Source organism: Salmo trutta, chromosome 7, assembly GCF_901001165.1.
Source record: "Salmo trutta chromosome 7, fSalTru1.1, whole genome shotgun sequence".
Taxonomy (NCBI): domain Eukaryota; kingdom Metazoa; phylum Chordata; class Actinopteri; order Salmoniformes; family Salmonidae; genus Salmo; species Salmo trutta.
Genome location: NC_042963.1, coordinates 16,558,598 through 16,576,643, shown reverse-complemented (window position 1 = coordinate 16,576,643; position 18,046 = coordinate 16,558,598). Strand labels below are relative to the sequence as shown.

Sequence of the window (18,046 nt, the reverse complement as noted above, 5' to 3'; positions counted from 1 at the left end):
AGTTCCCCTATATCTGCAGGCTATGTTTTTCAAGAGGCCTCTTTTAGCCCACCTCAGCTAAACACATCCACAGAGGGCTATTGTATCATCACATACTCATGAGCAAGAAGGGTTTATTTGCTTTCAGCTAGCTTCATACCCATCTGGCCTGTAGAAAATCAATTGGACAAAAAGTTATTTGCACAATAAATAGATTTGAATACCTACCACAAATGCAAGTGCATCAATTATTTGTGAGTCTTTCAATGTGCCAGCTTTTCCGTGCCAGACAAGTCTTTCTGTGGAGATTAAATGTGAACAGTTGCTCTCATAGAGCTTGTGATGCTGTACTGCAGTGGTCATCAACCTTTTCTGAGTCAAGATCACTTCGAGTCAAAATGCAAGCAAACATAAGCCTATGCAACATTAACCTATTAAAAACAGTACTGCAGCAATGAGAGTTGTGCAGTAGGCTTTAGGCCCAATACATTATCACCGCATATTAGCTTTGCTTGAAATGCCCTGCCAATGCATTTTTGTTTTGACCATTTAAATATATATATATATATATATTTCAACACTGGTAATAGATCAGTTGTTGTATTACTTGTGAGGCACAGTTGAGTGACCATACATCTGATATACTGCATCTGATGGTCAGTCTCACCGGAGGGAGAGACCAGCAGACTGAGGGTCCGCCTCTCAACTTCCTTCCTCTCTCCCTTACCTCCACTGACACTGACCAAAAAGGGACACTGTCTTCCAACCGATGGCGAAACTTGAGTTGCACATCATTATTTCTACCTCATGCACAAATTAATGTTACTCCTGTGAACAGAGAAAGTTAATTATTCCTTGATATTAAAAAAGACCCAAGCTTCTAATAATAACAATACAAGTCTATCGATACACTTTCCTACTCATTCATTACAGCTGCAGTGTTGGTTGTAAGGCGAGTAGAAGTAGGAAGAACCTGCAGAGCAGCTGAATCAGGTGCACCTACCGCCAACAACGCGAGACAAATAAAAACATTAAAATAGGAACACAAGGCTTTATCATTAGGTTTTTCACAGAAATGTTTGATGATCGACTAGAAATGCCTTGGAGATCGACCAGTCGATCACAAACGACCAGTTGGTGACAACTGCTGTACTGTAACTTCCTTGTCTGAGGCAAAAACTCACAGAAAAACTTCAAAGGAATGTGCTTATCCCAGGGGCAGTACTGGAAGTAGTGGTATGACAACGGTAAACTTGTTTTAGAGGCAAACATGGAACTCTTATGTGGGTTAAGAGAAAAGGAGCAGGACTTAACAGTACGCTGCTGGGTTGTATAATGCTCTTTCTGTAAAGTATGAAGAGGAAGTGTCAATTGTGCAGAGGTTTTTTAAGTACCCATGTTGCTTTGTGTTTTTTTGCAGGAAAAAGTCTGATATACTGTGATGCTAGTGTAAAGGTTTACGGCACAGGTGGCTGCTGAGGGGAGCACGCTCATAATAATGGCAGGAACGGAGCGAATTAAATGTCATCAAACACATGAAAACCGTACAGTACAGTGAGGGAAAAAAATATTTGATCCCCTGCTGATATTGTACGTTTGCCCACTGACAAAGAAATGATCAGTCTATAATTTTAATGGTAGGTTTATTTGAACAGTGAGAGACAGAATAACAACAAAAAAATCCAGAAAAACGCATGTCAAAAATGTTATAAAATGATTTGCATTTTAATGAGGGAAATAAGTATTTGACCCCTCTGCAAAACATGACTTAGTACTTAGTGGCAAAACCCTTGTTGGCAATCACAGAGGTCAGACGTTTCTTGTAGTTGGCCACCAGGTTTGCACACATCTCAGGAGGGATTTTGTCCCTCTCCTCTTTGCAGATCTTCTCCAAGTCATTCCGGTTTTGAGGCTGACGTTTGGCAACTTGAACCTTCAGCTCCCTCCACAGATTTTCTATGGGATTAAGGTCTGGAGACTGGCTAGGACACTCCAGGACCTTAATGTGCTTCTTCTTGAGCCACTCCTTTGTTGCCTTGGCCATGTGTTTTGGGTCATTGTTGTGCTGGAATACCCATCCATGACCCATTTTCAATGCCTTGGCTGAGGGAGGGAGGTTCTCACCCAAGATTTGACGGTACATGGCCCCGTCCATCGTCCCTTTGAGGTGGTGAAGTTGTCCTGTCCCCTTAGCAGAAAAACACCCCCAAAGCATAATGTTTCCACCTCCATGTTTGACGGTGGGGATGGTATTCTTGGGGTTATAGGCAGCATTCCTCCTCCTCCAAATACAGCGAGTTGAGTTGATGCCAAAGAGCTCCATTTTGGTCTCATCTGTACACAACACTTTCACCCAGTTGTCCTCTGAATCATTTAGATGTTCATTGGCAAACTTCAGACGGGCATGTATATGTGCTTTATTGAGCAGGGGGACCTTGTGGGCGCTGCAGGATTTCAGTCCTTCATGGCGTAGTGTGTTACCAATTGTTTTCTTGGTGACTATAGTCCCAGCTGCCTTGAGATCATTGACAAGATCCTCCCGTGTAATTCTGGGCTGATTCCTCACCGTTCTCATGATCATTGCAACTCCACGAGGTGAGATCTTGCATGGAGCCCCAGGCCGAGGGAGATTGACAGTTCTTTTGTGCGATTATTCGCAAATGGAAGAAACACAACTGTTGTCACCTTCTCACCAAGCTGCTTGGCGATGGTCTTGTAGCCCATTCCAGCCTTGTGTAGGTCTACAATCTTGTCCCTGACATCCTTGGAGAGCTCTTTGGTCTTGGCCATGGTGGAGAGTTTGGAATCTGATTGATTGATTGCTTCTGTGGTTGATTGCTTCTTTTACAGGTAACAAGCTGCGGTTAGGAGCACTCCCTTTAAGAGTGTGCTCCTAATCTCAGCTCATTACCTGTATAAAAGACACCTGGGAGCCAGAAATCTTTCTGATTGAGAGGGGGTCAAATACTTATTTCCTTCATTAAAATGCAAATCAATTTCTAACATTTTTGACATGCGTTTTTCTGGATTTTTTGTTGTTATTCTGTCTCTCACAGTTCAAATGAACCTACCATTAAAATTATAGACTGATCATTTCTTTGTCAGTGGGCAAACGTACAAAATCAGCAGGGGATCAAATACTTTTTTCCCTCACTGTATACCATTCCACTGATTCGGCTCCAGCCATTACCACAAGCCCGTCCTCCCCAATTAAGGTGCCACCAACCTCCTGTGGTGTACAGAGAATACATAACTACGTACACTGCTATTGCACCAACCTATCTGTAACTACAGTTGAAGTTGGAAGTTTACATACACCTTAGCGAAATACATTTAAAATCTCAGTTTTTCACAATTCCTGACATTTAATCCTTGTAAAAAGTCCCTGTCTTTGGTCAGTTAGGATCACCATTTTATTTTAAGAACGTGAAACGTCCGAATAATAGTAGAGAGTGATTTATTTCTGCTTTTACTCCTTTCCTTTCACATTCCTAGTTGGTCAGAAGTTTGCATACACTCAATTAGTATTTGGTAGCATTGCCTTTAAATTGTTTAACTTGGGTCAAATGTTTTGCGTAGCCTTCCACAAGCTTCCCACAATAAGTTGGGTGAATTTTGGCCCATTCCTCCTGACAGAGCTGGTGTAACTGACTCAGGTTTGTAGGCTACCTTGCTCGCACACGTTTTTCAGTTCTGCCCACAATTTTTTTATAGGATTGAGGTCAGGGCTTTGTGATGGCCACTCCAATACCTTGACTTTGTTGTCCTTAAGCCATTTTGCCAAAACTTTGGAAGTATGCTTTGGGTCATTGTCCATTTGGGAGACTCATTTGCGACCAAGCTTTAACTTCCTGACGGATGTCTTGAGATGTTGCTTCAATATATCCACATAATTTTCCCCCCTCATGATGCCATCTATTTTGTGAAGTGCACCAGTCCCTCCTGCAGCAAAGCACCCCCACAACATGATGCTGCCACCACCATGCTTCACGGTTGGGATGGTATTCTTCAGCTTGCAAGCCTCCCCCTTTTTCCTCCAAACATAACGACGGTCATTATAGCCATGCAGTTCTATTTTTGTTTCATCAGACCAGAGGACATTTCTCCAAAAGTACAATCTTTGTCCCCATGTGCAGTTGCAAATCGTAGTCTATCTTTTTTATGGCGGTTTCAGAGCAGTGGCTTCTTCCTTGCTGAGTGGCCTTTCAGGTTATGTTGATATAAGTCTCGTTTTACTGTGGATATAGATACTTTTATCCCTGTTTCCTCCAGCATTTTCACAAGGTCCTTTGCTGTTGTTCTGGGATTGATTTGCACTTTTCGCACCAAAGTATGTTAATCTCTAGGAGACAGAACTCATCTCCTTCCTGAGCGGTATGATGGCTGCGTGGTTCCATGGTGTTTATACTTGCGTACTATTGTTTGTACAGATGAACGTGGTACCTTCAGGCATTTGGAAATTCTCCAAAAGATGAACCAGACTTGTGGAGGTCTTGGCTGATTTCTTTTGATTTTCCCATGATGTCAAGCAAAGAGGCACTGAGTTTGAAGGTAGGCCTTGAAATACATCCACAGGTACACCTGCAATTGACTCAAATTATGTCAATTAGCCTATCAGAAGCTTCTAAAGCCATGACATCATTTTCAGGAAATTTCTAAGCTGTTTAAAGGCACAGTCAACTTAGAATATGTAAACTTCTGACCCACTGGAATTGTGATACAGTGAATTATAAGTGAAATAATCCGTCTGTAAACAATTGTTGGAAAAAGTACTTGTGTCATGCACAAAGTAGATGTCCTAACCGACTTGCCAAAACTATAGTTTGTTAAGACATTTGTGGAGTGGTTGAAAAACGAGTTTAATTGACTCCAACCTAAGTGTATGTTAACTTCCGACTTGAACTGTACATCGTGTAACTACTATAATTTCAATAGGTTACATGGTTTTATTGTCACTTGACAAAGTGAAAATGGGAGGTTTTCTGATTATATTTATTTGTAGTGGTGTTATTAGCAGTATCAGCACAACACCTTTTCACTTTAACATATAATACTGCCTGAATTAATTTGATCCCAGTGAAAAACAACACACCAGTGTTGTTTATTGAGGAAATATCTACAAGCAACATATAAATAGTATTGTTACATGAAGGAATGTCAATTTCATACCACCAGAGTAATAATGTCCCCTGTAGTGCTGCAAACCCCTTTACCCCTAATGAGCAACAACAGTGTGGAAATTGCTTGATTTTCCAACCTTTATCAAAATTATACAACACCGTAACATGGGTGTGGCGTGCCGTATTCCATACAGAACAGACTTGTTAGCTGAACACAGGATATTAACACATGAAATACCTGCCTGGCTTGATATTGTCACCTCCCCCCTATAATTTGATATTCCACATCAAGTCCCAACTGGCTGCAATGAGTCCTGATTGCTGCAGTGCCTGGGTACTGCGATATCCCCTGATAGCCACTGCTACTAGCCGAGCTCGGCAGCCTTCGTTAATATTTTATAAGGATAGGTAGCTTACAAAAGGAACACATTACACTGTGAGAATCAGACTGTCCTTACACAGAGCCAGTACACTACTACTCCTATATTTTCATGCCATCATTAGAGGCAACCACCTATATGCCCCCTCGCCGTGTGGTTTTCACAAGGCCGTAATAGGTGATGTAAGTAATGAATGACCAATTATTTAATACAAATTGTAATCAATTTTTTCTATTAATCAGGCAAAGACCTTTCCCCAGTTTGCAGCGCTGAGCGAGGCACGATCATGTAGTGGTTTAATTACTATGTAGTGACATGGGGAATCTGCCCATTCATTAGATAACAATTAATCAAATTGGGAATTGGACTAGATTTCTGATTTATTGGGTGTTCACACACAGATGCTACTCCCACCCTGCAAGATAGATACTTGAAGACATTGACATAATACGTGCATGGAAGATTGAATACAGGGTACAGATAAAATTGAAATATTGAAGCTAAAAGGAGTGTCATTTCATTAACAGGTACACAGCACTTGAACTGGATTTGATGGAAATCTACTTTGAGCACTCTAACTGGGGAGTCCTATGGCATTTCAACTTGAAGGGCTATATAGTGGAAATGGCAACATAGCAGAACAGATTTGGTGAGAGGTTTCATAACTCCATGGTGTAAGGCTGCTGATTTTCTGACAGCCCTTTTTTGTAGTTTTTATTTTACCTTTATTTATACAGGTTTCTCTCATTGAGATAACATCTCTTTTCCAAGAGAGACCTGGTCCAATAGCAGCAGGGGGAACAACATTTCAGATAAAACAACTAACATACACCAACACAACATTAAACAAAACTATAAACACACATACAGTACAACAATTACATATTATGTTAAAAACACGAAAGTCTTGACTAAAAGCAGCTGTCCTAAAGACAATTACACTCTTCTAGGATATGTACATCAATCAAGTGTTTAAACTCCACGAACAAAACGAGATCATCAAATTTTTAAATGTTCAGGAGAGAATTCCAGGACCACGGAGCTAAGTAACTAAAATTATTTCTACCATGACCTGTTCTAATTTTTGGTACTGTTAGAAGCAAATGAGAATGGTACTGTAATTGATATTTATTTACCGACCTGACTAAAAAAGAACAGAGATAAAATTGCATTTTACCCAATATGGCCTTATAAATCAGTGTATACCAGTGTTAACGCCTACGCAAGGTCAATGACGACCAGCCAACAGCGCAGTTGAGATCACAAGGATGTGTTAGACGTTTTTGATTTGTAATGAACCTGAGGGCTGCATGATACACTGAATCAAGTGCTCTCAGGGTAGTGGTTGAGGCCTGCATATATATATAACATCACTAAAATCTAAAACTGCCAGTAATGTACATCGTACCAGCTCCTTCCTGGCCTCCAAAGAAAAACAAGCCTTCTAGGCGATAGTGATAGATTAATGTGTGTACAATGTGCCCTCTGCATGGCGTGGTGGCAGGTGGCTGAGGGTCGAAGGTCACAGCAAGTCACGAAACAGCTAGCTCTAAACCTTGTTTACTGTACCCTCCGAGACAACATTTAGTCATACATTTAACTAAACTTTCAGAAGTGTTTACTAGATTATGTCGCATTCATTTTGAAGTTTTATCAGCGATTTCCTTCAGACAACATCCCATCATGGCGCCCCTCAGAGAAGTGACGCACACAAACATTCCCCAAACTCCCTTAATTACACCCAACAATGATATAGATGACAACAACTAAGCATAACAATTTGGAGGTTGGGAACACCAGGGGAAGCAAATTGGCCATTACCCTTAAAAAGGTATCAATTTAGAGTTAATAACTAGTTGTGTTTGGGACATTAATGTGGCGAGATGGCTCCCCTGATGGAGCTGGAAGAGACACAAAGAGATGGAACTGTTGCAGACGGACTGTAACGAGAGATTGGATTCCAAGGGGAGATCATCGCTTAAGTCAGAGCAGAGAGCCTAATGATATAATAGAGAAGTCTGAAAATTATGGAAGGTTATTATGGACCCAATTAAAGATGGAGGACTTCTCCTGTTGATGCACCGACGGGCCTTATTCAGTGCTGTTTATTTATATTCCCTGTGATGGATTTGTCACATCTGGCAGAGGTTTTTGAGTGCAAACAAATCAAGCTAAGCACATAAGTCGATAATACAGTCTGTCAGGCGCCACCTAATGTTTTTTAAACACCTAAAACCAAGTGATACAATTTGATATAATCTGAAATGTAATGCAGTTCTCACACTCAAGAGTGGATGGAGTGACTGGATGGATGGAAGGATTTCTCTGGCTCCCTCATCTGTATTCTGCTACTGTCCACATGAATGAATCAGATAGTGATGGTCTGTTTCTCTCTCCCACTCTCTCCCTCCCTTCCTCCATCTCTCTCTATACCTGTTCTCTCTGTCATGACCCTTCACTGTCTTTCCCTGTCTATTTTCTTTCCTCTCCATTTTCTTCTTATCCACTCTGTCCTCTCTCCTCCTCAAATCCATCCCTCATCTCTCCTTCATCTTGTACGTCCTCATCTTCACTTTCTCTTTCATTTCCTCTCCCCCTCTACTTGCTCTCTCATTCCCACCTTCTTCTCTTATCTACCTCACCTCTCTCTCTTATCCACTCTTTTTGGCTCTCTGTCTTGCTCTCCTCAACACATTCCCATCTCCACATCTTCACTCCTATCTCTCTCTTGCTCCTACGTATCTCCACGCCTCCATTCCTCTCTTTCACACTCTTCCCTCACATCTCCCTCCTCACTACCTCTCTTGCAACCCCTCCACTTCTCTTTCTTTCCAACCCTCTATCTTCCCCCTCTCTCTTTCTCACCATCTTTCTACGCCTACAACCCCTTCTCTCACCCCCTCCCTCCATACCTCTACTGCTCTCTCTTTTACCCTACCCCATCCACCATTCCACTTCCTTCTCTCCTTCATCTTTTCCCTTTGTCAATCCCTCCTCTCTCTCTTTCCCTCCCTCCTCCTCTCCCCACAGGTGGTGTGTGCATTGCCCAGTCTCTGAAGATCCCCAGGGAGCCCAAGCCGGGGGAGTTTGACAAGCTCATTCTGCGATTGCTTGAGACCTCCAATGCCCGAGCCGTCATCATGTTTGCCAATGAGGACGACATTAGGTGTGTATCTCTGTCGCACACACACACACGTCCTTCTTCAGTCAGTGCACTCTAGTCGCCATCAACTTAAAAACAGTGTTTATCCTCCATCAGTTAATCCACAAACCCTTCACTGTGGATTGCGATAACGATGTTCCGATTAACTCCGGGACACTATAGGTAAGACGGCCTGTCTATGCGGTGGAGTGCATTGTATTGCAGTTCCTTTCAGCACATAAAGAACTCTGGTTATCTCGCCTTGATCTGAATAAGATTGAATTAAGCGGCAATGATCATCTGCACATTTGAATATTAGAACTCGAATGAAAGCTCTCTCAACCGAACACCTGCAACTCGAGAGAGGGAAAAAAAACTCAATTTCTAATGCTCCTCAACCGAAAGCTCAGCACCTGAGGGTAATAAGTAAACTCAGTTTCCCAAACTCCTGAGGACTGGGTAGAGCCACAGATCTTTCCTAAAATGGTTATATTAGACCGGTTCTCCCTGAGGTTGAACTGAGGAGGAGTTGAGAACGTCTGGGGAGGGTTGCTTTGCAGGAATCAAAACTGTAATATGGTTTCCTTCCACATTTACCAATTTCTTTAAATAGCTATATGGAAGCCATCAGGTTAGCAAAGCTTAGATGGATCATTGGAGATATTGGATACGTATCTCAGATTGGACAATGACATTTGAATATCTTTCTCTCTCTCTTTATAGTTGTATATTTATTTAATTTAACCCTTATTTTGATTGAGAACACATTTTCATTTACAGCAATGACCTGGGGAATAGTTTTAGGGGAGAGGAGGGGGGATGAATGATCCAATTGGAAGCTGGGGACGATTAGGTGGCCATGATGGTACGGTATGAGGGCCAGATTGGGAATTTAGCCAGGACAACGGGGTTAACACGCCTACTCTTACGCTAAGTGGCATGGGATTTTTTTAGTGACCACAGAGAGTCAGGACACCCGTTTAATTCTCATCAAAAAGACAGTACCCTACACAGGGAAATATCCCCAATCACTGCCCTGGGGCATTGGGATCTTTTTTTAGACGAGAGGAAAGAGTGCCTCCTACTGGCTCTCCACACCACTTCCAGCAGCATCTGGTCTTCCATCCAGGACCGACCCTACTTAGCATCAGTGGCAAGCCAGTGGTGGGATGCAGGGTGGTATGCTATTGGATGATGTTGCGGTTGGGGTCGAATATATACAAGAAGTGAATCGGAATTAAGTTAATTGAAATTCAGTGAATCGAAATTCAGTGAATCAGAATGTAACAACTTTGTTTTCTTCTCACAGGCGTATCCTGGACGCAGCCAAACGCAACAACCAGACTGGTCACTTCCTTTGGGTTGGCTCAGACAGCTGGGGGTCCAAGATCTCCCCTGTGGTCCAGCAGGAGAGAGTGGCAGAGGGGGCCATCACCATCCTCCCCAAGAGAGCCTCCGTGGACGGTGAGAGAGCAAGAGACACTGAGCCTTATTGACCCTACTCAGCAAACAATGGTTAATAATGCATGTGTTTGAAGCACTGTGAGATGTACACCACTTTTGTGTTATAGAATGTGGCTTCAGGCTGAAATAAGTTTATTTTGTCTCTGTTTTTATTCCTCTTCTCAATTTTCATCCTTATCTCAGCCTTCGACCGTTACTTCCGGAGTCGCTCCCTCTCCAACAATAGAAGGAATGTATGGTTCGCGGAATTTTGGGAAGAAAACTTTGCGTGCAAGTTAGGGATGCATGGCAAGCGACCTGGGAGCCCCAAGAAATGCACAGGTACAGCATGTTCTTTCTTAAGCACTGAGGGAAGAGCATTATCTGGGGACGAGGAAGTACCTTCCGGCAGAGGTCTGTGCGTTCCCTCAGTGCAAACCTGTCTGTTTAAACAGTGCACTGCAGAGATAGGCAGTGAACAACAGAGAGACAATAGTCTGTTGCTGGGGTGTATCTTCATCCCAATACTATACAGACCCTAACCATGATAGTCTGGACTATCACACACCCCATCCAATCAATGCCATGCTTTTGGTAGCCAAGAGGTGATGGATGGATGGTACAGGAGGTTGGTGGTACCTTAATTGGGAAGGACGGGCTCATGGTAATGGCCAGAGCGGAATAGGTGGAATGGTATCAAACACATTACATTTACATTTACGTCATTTAGCAGACGCTCTTATCCAGAGCGACTTACAAATTGGTGCATTCACCTTATGATATCCAGTGGAACAACCACTTTACAATAGTACATCTATATATTTTTTTTTTGGGGGGGGGGGGGGTTAGAAGGATTACTTTATCCTATCCCAGGTATTCCTTAAAGAGGTGGGGTTTCAGGTGTCTACGGAAGGTGGTGATTGACTCCGCTGTCCTGGCATCGTGAGGGAGCTTGTTCCACCATTGGGGTGCCAGAGCAGTGAACAGTTTTGACTGGGCTGAGCGGGAACTGTGTTTCCGCAGAGGTAGGGGGGCCAGCAGGCCAGAGGTGGATGAACGCAGTGCCCTTGTTTGGGTGTAGGGCCTGATCAGAGCCTGAAGGTACGGAGGTGCCATTCCCCTCACAGCTCCGTAGGCAAGCACCATGGTCACATCAAACACATGGTTTCCATGTGTTTGATGCCATTCCATAAGCTCTGTTCCAGACATTATTATAACTCATAGCTCCAGTTATAGCACTGTAATCTCATTCCACCGGAATTTCACTTTCAATATCTCTGGGAATATGTAGGGGAAAGGGTTTGCTCTAGCTTGAAATGGAAAACATCCGTATGTAGCACTCTTCGAATGTAACTCTCTGAGGCACAAACAACCATTTTGCAGAGACATGCTGTATGTCTGAAGATGTGGATGCATGTGTTTGTGTTGAAGACCTCTGGAGACAAAGGCATCAGATCCACACATTCTGTGTAAATGTGTTTCTTTGAGTGTGTGTGTGCAGGGAAACTTTATGTGCGTACGTTGTGTTGGAATTCATGATATTTTTATAATAACAATTTTATAAAAATGCAGGATGTGAGTGTATTAATGTGGCTGTGTTTGAGCTTTTTTTGCCCCCAAAACTCTATTTGTGTCTGGGGATATGCAGAGGCAGACGGCTGTCCGTTGCCCATATCCCAGACAACACTTATTGTTCTGACACGGTGACTGGAAGTAATGAGAATAATTATGGAGCTATTGTCGCCGTGCTCTCTCTCTCACTCACTCGCTCCCTCCTCCCCCTCTCCGCTCCTTATCTGCAATAGGATGCACACAACGCTGCAGTGCTGATAGATTCGTCTGTTAACAACACAGCCAGATCGCCTGATTATTATCTTTTTTTAAAGTCAGTAGGGAAGGCATCAAATCACGACAGTGTGACAAAAAATGCAGTGCATTCTGTCATTAACAAAGCGGATGCGCCATCATCCAGCGAAAGCAAGTGGCACATACTAACTATTGTGTGCAGAAAATTATAAAAAGGTCTTGCACTTAAGCCGACTGAGGGAGACAGCCAGATCAGCCCGAGGGTGTTCCAAAATGAATTCCACATCACTAAGCTTCGCATATACAGCGCTTGTCTACTGAGAGTTGCATTGTGCTGACGACAATGTCCCCACTGTGTGGGCGAAAGAAATGTAATCCTTGATGATTTTGAGGAGTTTTTCTGGAACACAGGCACTTTTGGGACAAATCCTTTGGAGACATGGCAGACACACCAAACAGGATTTGGTAAACGCACGGTGAGAGTAGCCAGGCAGCAGCACGACCGAGGGGAGAAGAAAAAATAAACACCAATCTCAGCTTTCCAAAAATACCCCCATGTTCGTATCTCCCTCCATTATAAAACTCATGTAATTTTGCCTGAGCAAGGTAGACGGTTTGAAATCTGTTTGCCCCTGTCAAAAGCACTTCGGGCTTTTTCACTCTATTCTTTCCCTGGTGTGGGAGCGAGGGGAGCAGCTTGAGTAAATTTTATTAGCAACTCGAGATTGAGTTTTAGTGCCGTGAGGAGAGGAGCTGCATGGGCATCTAGAGCTGTCGCTGTCTGCAGAGTAATCATGCAACAAGACAAACGGCTGAATCAGCACCACCTCTGATCATTGTCCATATGTGTGTTTGTGTGTGTGTGTGCACGTGTGTGTGCTTATTTTTTTTGTTTGTGGCCATTGCAATATCACACAATATCCCCATCCCTCTCTTAAACCTATAAAGAAAAGTGCTGACATGCTAAAGAATGCATTTTGTGTTTAGAACCAGATGTTTGGTGCTGACATACAGTACCAGTCAAAAGATTCCAAGAGTGTGCCAAGCTGCCATCAAGACAAAGGGTGGCTACTTTGAAGAATCTCAATATATCAATATATTCAATATATATATATTTTGATTTTATAACGACACAAGGCGAGACCCAGATGCAGACACAGGAGGCAGATGGTTCGAGTCTCTGATATTTATTGAACAACGAGGGGCAGGCAAGAGGCAGGTCGAAGACAGGCAAGAGTTCATAACCAGGTCAGAGTCCGAACAGTACAGGGCGGCAGGCAGGCTCGAGGTCAGGCCTAGGCAGAATGGTCAGGCAGGCGGGCTCAGTGTCAGGGCAGGCAAAAGGTCAGAACCTTGAGGACTAGAAAAGAGAGACTAGGAAAAACAGGAGCTTGGAAAAACGCTGGTTGACTTGGCAAGACAGGACAAACTGTCAACAGACAAACAGAGAACACAGGTATAAATACACTGAGGGTAATAGGGAAGACGGATGACACCTGGAGGGGGGTGAAGACAATCACAAGGACAGCTGAAACAGATCAGGGTGTGACAGATTTGTTTAACACTTTTTTGGTTACTACATGATTCCATATGTGTTATTTCATAGTTTTGATGTCTTCACTATTATTCTACAATGTAGAAAATAGTAAAAATAAAGAAAAGCCCTGGGTTGAGAAGGTGTGTCCAAACATTTTGACTGGTACTGTATATGAACATTGGCGTGTGTACTTACAGTATGTGTATCTGTCTATGTAAGCAAATGTGTGTACAGACTTGTGTGTCAGCACATAGACGGAGTAAACAGGAAACTGTGAAATGGATGCACCTTCGTTGGCATACAGTAAGTGCTCTCAGACATTAACATCAGATACTGTATCCTGTGAAATGTCAATGATGTTTGATTTAGCGTTGCGTCACACCAATGCTCTCTTCTCTCATTACATCCTATGTGAGGCTAAGGTTTAGTCATACTGCAGTACTGCAGTACAATCACAGATGTATCCACTTGCTTCTTATGTAGTTCTTACCCTGCAGTGTTTCCTCTTCACTATTAAGTTGGGCAACCCGCCTGGCCGCCACCCACTTCCAGCCAATTGCCCACCAGGAAACAAAGGCTGTCCAGATACCCCAAGGCAGAATGTTCAGTCACAGACACACACTCAACATCACTGGTGGAACAGCTCTATAGTTTCTCCTACCTTGAAGCAACAAATACAGAACTGAAGCCATAGAAGTCATGGTACAAAAGCTGTTCTCCACTGGGAAATGGAAAGAGTCATAGGATCAACAGACACTTATGCACTAAGCAGTGGTACACAATTCACTACAATGTGATATAATGCAGAACTAGTGGGTCACTTCAACAACTAAAATAAATTGTTTTGTTCTTTGAAAGTGTGTCTGTGTGTCAAGTAGTTCAGGCGTGTTAAGTGCTCTGTTAAATTATAATTGCTCTGCATCGCAAACTCCTCATTTAGTTCTCTGTTACTGAGTTTTTCAGTATCTTGCAGTGATGATAACATTGAATACTATATGAGCACTTATCTCTAGTAGTGGAGGAGAGGGAATCAAAAGGAACTCAATATCGAAAGGGATATACTTCAGCTCTATGGTGCAAATGCTCTCTGGTTTTGACATGTCATATATTAAATGGAGGTTTTCACGCAATTAAATAGCTGTCACTTCATATTACAAACTGTCATTTTTTGTTATTTTTTGACAGAACTCCGGGGCCAGCATCAATCTCATCCTCGTCAATGTTAACGCCAAAATGGTAGTGAATTGTATACAGTGATAATGATTTCCAATGAACCCTTACTGTATTACCTGTGTTCCTTATTCTTTCCAGTGTTTTGTTACATTGTATGTCTTCAGGCTATGTGGGCATTTTGGTCCATAAATCACAGTAAATAAGGGGTAAACACCCTTTTGTGGTCCTATTGATTTCCATGTATTAGTCTGAAAGAGAGAGTGAGAGAGGGGGATGGATAGAGAGAGAGGGGAGAGAAAGAGAGAGGGGGGAAGAGACACTTGAGGGAAAAATGAGAACATGCTCTATGGCTTTGGTCTTGAAGGGCCTTGATCATTGATGGTAATTAATAAGGATAATTAAATATCTTTATTGACACAATGGCCTAAGGTCAGAGAGCACAGTGTCTACATTCCATCATGCTGTCCGTGTGCCGCTGGTGATATTGTCAGCATTCGTCTCTGATGATGAGCTATAGACATGTTCACAGTCTGCACAGTAGCTCTAAGCACCTAATTTCCCATCAAGTCATTTAAGAACAAATTCTTATTTTCAATGATGGCCTAGGAACAGTGGGTTAACTGCCTTGTTCAGGGGCAGAACAACATATTTTTACCTTGTCAGCTCAGGGATTCGATCTTGCAACCTTCCAGTTACTAGTCCAACGCTCTAACCACTAGGCTACTTGCCGCCCCCAAATGAGTGTGTCCATTGTTTTTTAAAGCAGTACAATAACTTAATTATGCCCTCCTACCACCCATCCAAGAGAATTTAACTGAATGAGGAAATCCATGCAATGACTACAGATAGTTTTTTCCCCTCCCCTTTGTCCTTACTGTTAATGTCATCATATTTTCCCCGGTATAGTAATGTGATTTCAATAGAACTAAGCACATAGGCACTTAGTCAAAATGAACAATTGAAGAACAAAATAACTAGTGTTTCAATTCAATATTGATATAGATACTGGTATACCTACTACAGTCACATCCAAAATTATTGCCACCCTTTTATAAAGATGAACAAAAAAGACAGTGTAAAATGAATAATACAAATACTGAGCTAAGCTCAAAAAAGAAAAAGTTTTATTACACTAATTTTGTTGAACAAGTAATATAATTTTTTCTCAAAAAGATAAGTGTCAAAATAGTTTGTGTTACTTTGTGCACCCTCCCCTTGCAAGGATAACGGCACTGAACCTTTTTCTATAATGTTTTATGAGATTTGAGAACACATTGGGAAGTCTCTTAGATCATTCCTCTATACAGAATCTTTCCAGATCCTTAATATCCTTCAGTCTGCACTTATGGACTGCCCTCTTCAATTAAAACCACAGGTTTTCAATGGGGTTCAAGTACAGGGACTGAGATGGCCATTGCAAAATGCAGATTTTTGGGCAATTAACAATTTATTTGTGGATTTTGATGTGATTGTTTCTCATATGAGCAATCCAATCCAAGTGCTAATGCCGTTAGCAAGCTCCAGGCGTTTACATTTGTTACTGTCATTAAAAAAAAAAATCACGCAACCTTTCCAAAGAGCCTATTGGCATGCAGGTGGCGTCAACAGTAATTCTAGATTAAGAGACTTGGTGACCCAAAGATTCAACCAATTTCTGTAATTCTCCAACTGTGGCCCTTCTTTGCCTCCAGAACCATCTTCCTCACTGTGCGTGGGGACAAGTTACGCATGTGTCCTCTACCAGGCAAGTTTACCACTGTTCCAGTGGTTTTAAACTTCGTAATTATTGAGCTAATAGTGGTTAGTGGTATATTTAGTTGTTTCGCTATTGTTTTGTACATGGTCAAAACCATTTGTCTTTTTCCGTTTGAGAGTTTTTTGCCTTTCCCTGTGGTGATGGATGACAAATGGATTTTGCATGCATGATGCTTCATTTTAGTGGTGTCAATCATTTAGATACATATCTTTTTGAGAAAAAAAGATGACTTTTTAAACAAAATATCTTCCTGTGAGCGATTTGTTAGTATAAAATATAATTTAACATTTTTTTTGCATACAATATAGCTTAGTATTTGTATTATTTTTTTGATAAAAAAATGTTTTGCTCATCAAGGGTTACATACAGTAACACAGCAATGCGATGGACTATTTTCCCTTGTTTTTGGCCACAGCTTTATCACATATTTCGATTTCGCTTTCCTACTATGCAACAGACACACTTGTCCACAGATGCCCTGAGCTTTCAATGTTTACGGCACAATCACTTCATGCCTCCAGTTATGACTTTCTGATGTGTACTACTCATAGCGTATTCTAACCTTGAACAATGGCAGGAAGAATAGAAAACTAAGCCTGAACAAGATTGGTACAATTGCAGCTTTAACCAACAATGTGGATCAGAATCAATGCAAACTGCCCTGAGACAAAGAAAGCAGGCTGATGTCAATTGGACTTAATTATCAATATTTTATTACAGATTTCTGCTTTGATGCACTTTACCTCAGCCGAGCAAAGTAACCAATTTGTATCCTCTTTCGAATAAAGGTTGCTACTGTTCTCTTCCCGTTTTAAATGTATCCTTTATTTAACCAGGCAAGTCAGTTAAGAACAAATTCTTATTTACAATTGTCAGCCCACCCCATCCAAACCCAGATGACACTGGGTCAATTGTGCACTGCCCTGTGGGACTCCCAATCACGGCCAGTTGTGACACAGCCTGGTATTGAACTAGGGTCTATAATGACGCCTCTAGCACTGAGATGCAATGCCTTAGACCGCTGTGCCACTCGGGAGCCCCCTTCAAGCATGCAAAGATACAAAATACTGAACAAATTCACTGAAAGAGGTCGGAGTCACATGAAAGCTTACTCTTGGCAGACATTTTGTCCTGCCCATTTGATGCCACATCTTTGCACTCTTGTGTGCTTGATTCCAAACATATCCAGATCAAACACAATCTTGACAAAAACCCAGTCTGTCGCCCTATCCCTCCATTTTTGTCTACTGGTTCTCTTCCCTCTAATAACTTGGCTTCTTGATTTAAAAGCAGAGTGACAGTCAGGGGAGGAGTCGCCTTGTATTGCAGGTTGGAGATGGAAGCTAAGTGCACAGCGCTCAGGAACATTTTGGAAAGTACACTTTTGATTAGGGATTTTCTTCAAAGACTCTTATAGGGTAATATGTTACATCTTCCGCCAGACTTCTTACCAAGCTTGTTAAAGTATCAAAGGCCTGCTCTTGTCATTCCCCTTTGAAAGTAATGGCGAAGCTGAAGTGTATTGATGCGAAGGGGTTCTAACACCAGCCAATATCTTAGGAGAGATAGTGTGGGTCGGACAGTATATAGGTCTGACTTACTGTACAGTACACTGGCCATTAACATTCTACTTGTAGATTTTCAGCCCAACACTAATCTAGTGGACCTGATTCTAATAATTAGCTGGTTGATAAACTGAATCAGATTAGT

At 42.1% G+C, this 18,046-nt stretch overlaps 1 protein-coding gene across 1 annotated transcript in view; it reads left to right on the top strand.

Moving 5' to 3' along the window:
• LOC115197031 (metabotropic glutamate receptor 8-like) overlaps window positions 1-18,046 on the top strand; it is a 259,937-nt gene that overhangs the window by 163,117 nt on the left and 78,774 nt on the right. The window contains exons 4-6 of the mRNA XM_029758159.1: window positions 8,510-8,645; window positions 9,931-10,085; window positions 10,269-10,406. Of these exons, the coding sequence (XP_029614019.1) occupies window positions 8,510-8,645; window positions 9,931-10,085; window positions 10,269-10,406 (429 nt within the window). The remainder of the gene's footprint in view (window positions 1-8,509; window positions 8,646-9,930; window positions 10,086-10,268; window positions 10,407-18,046) is intronic.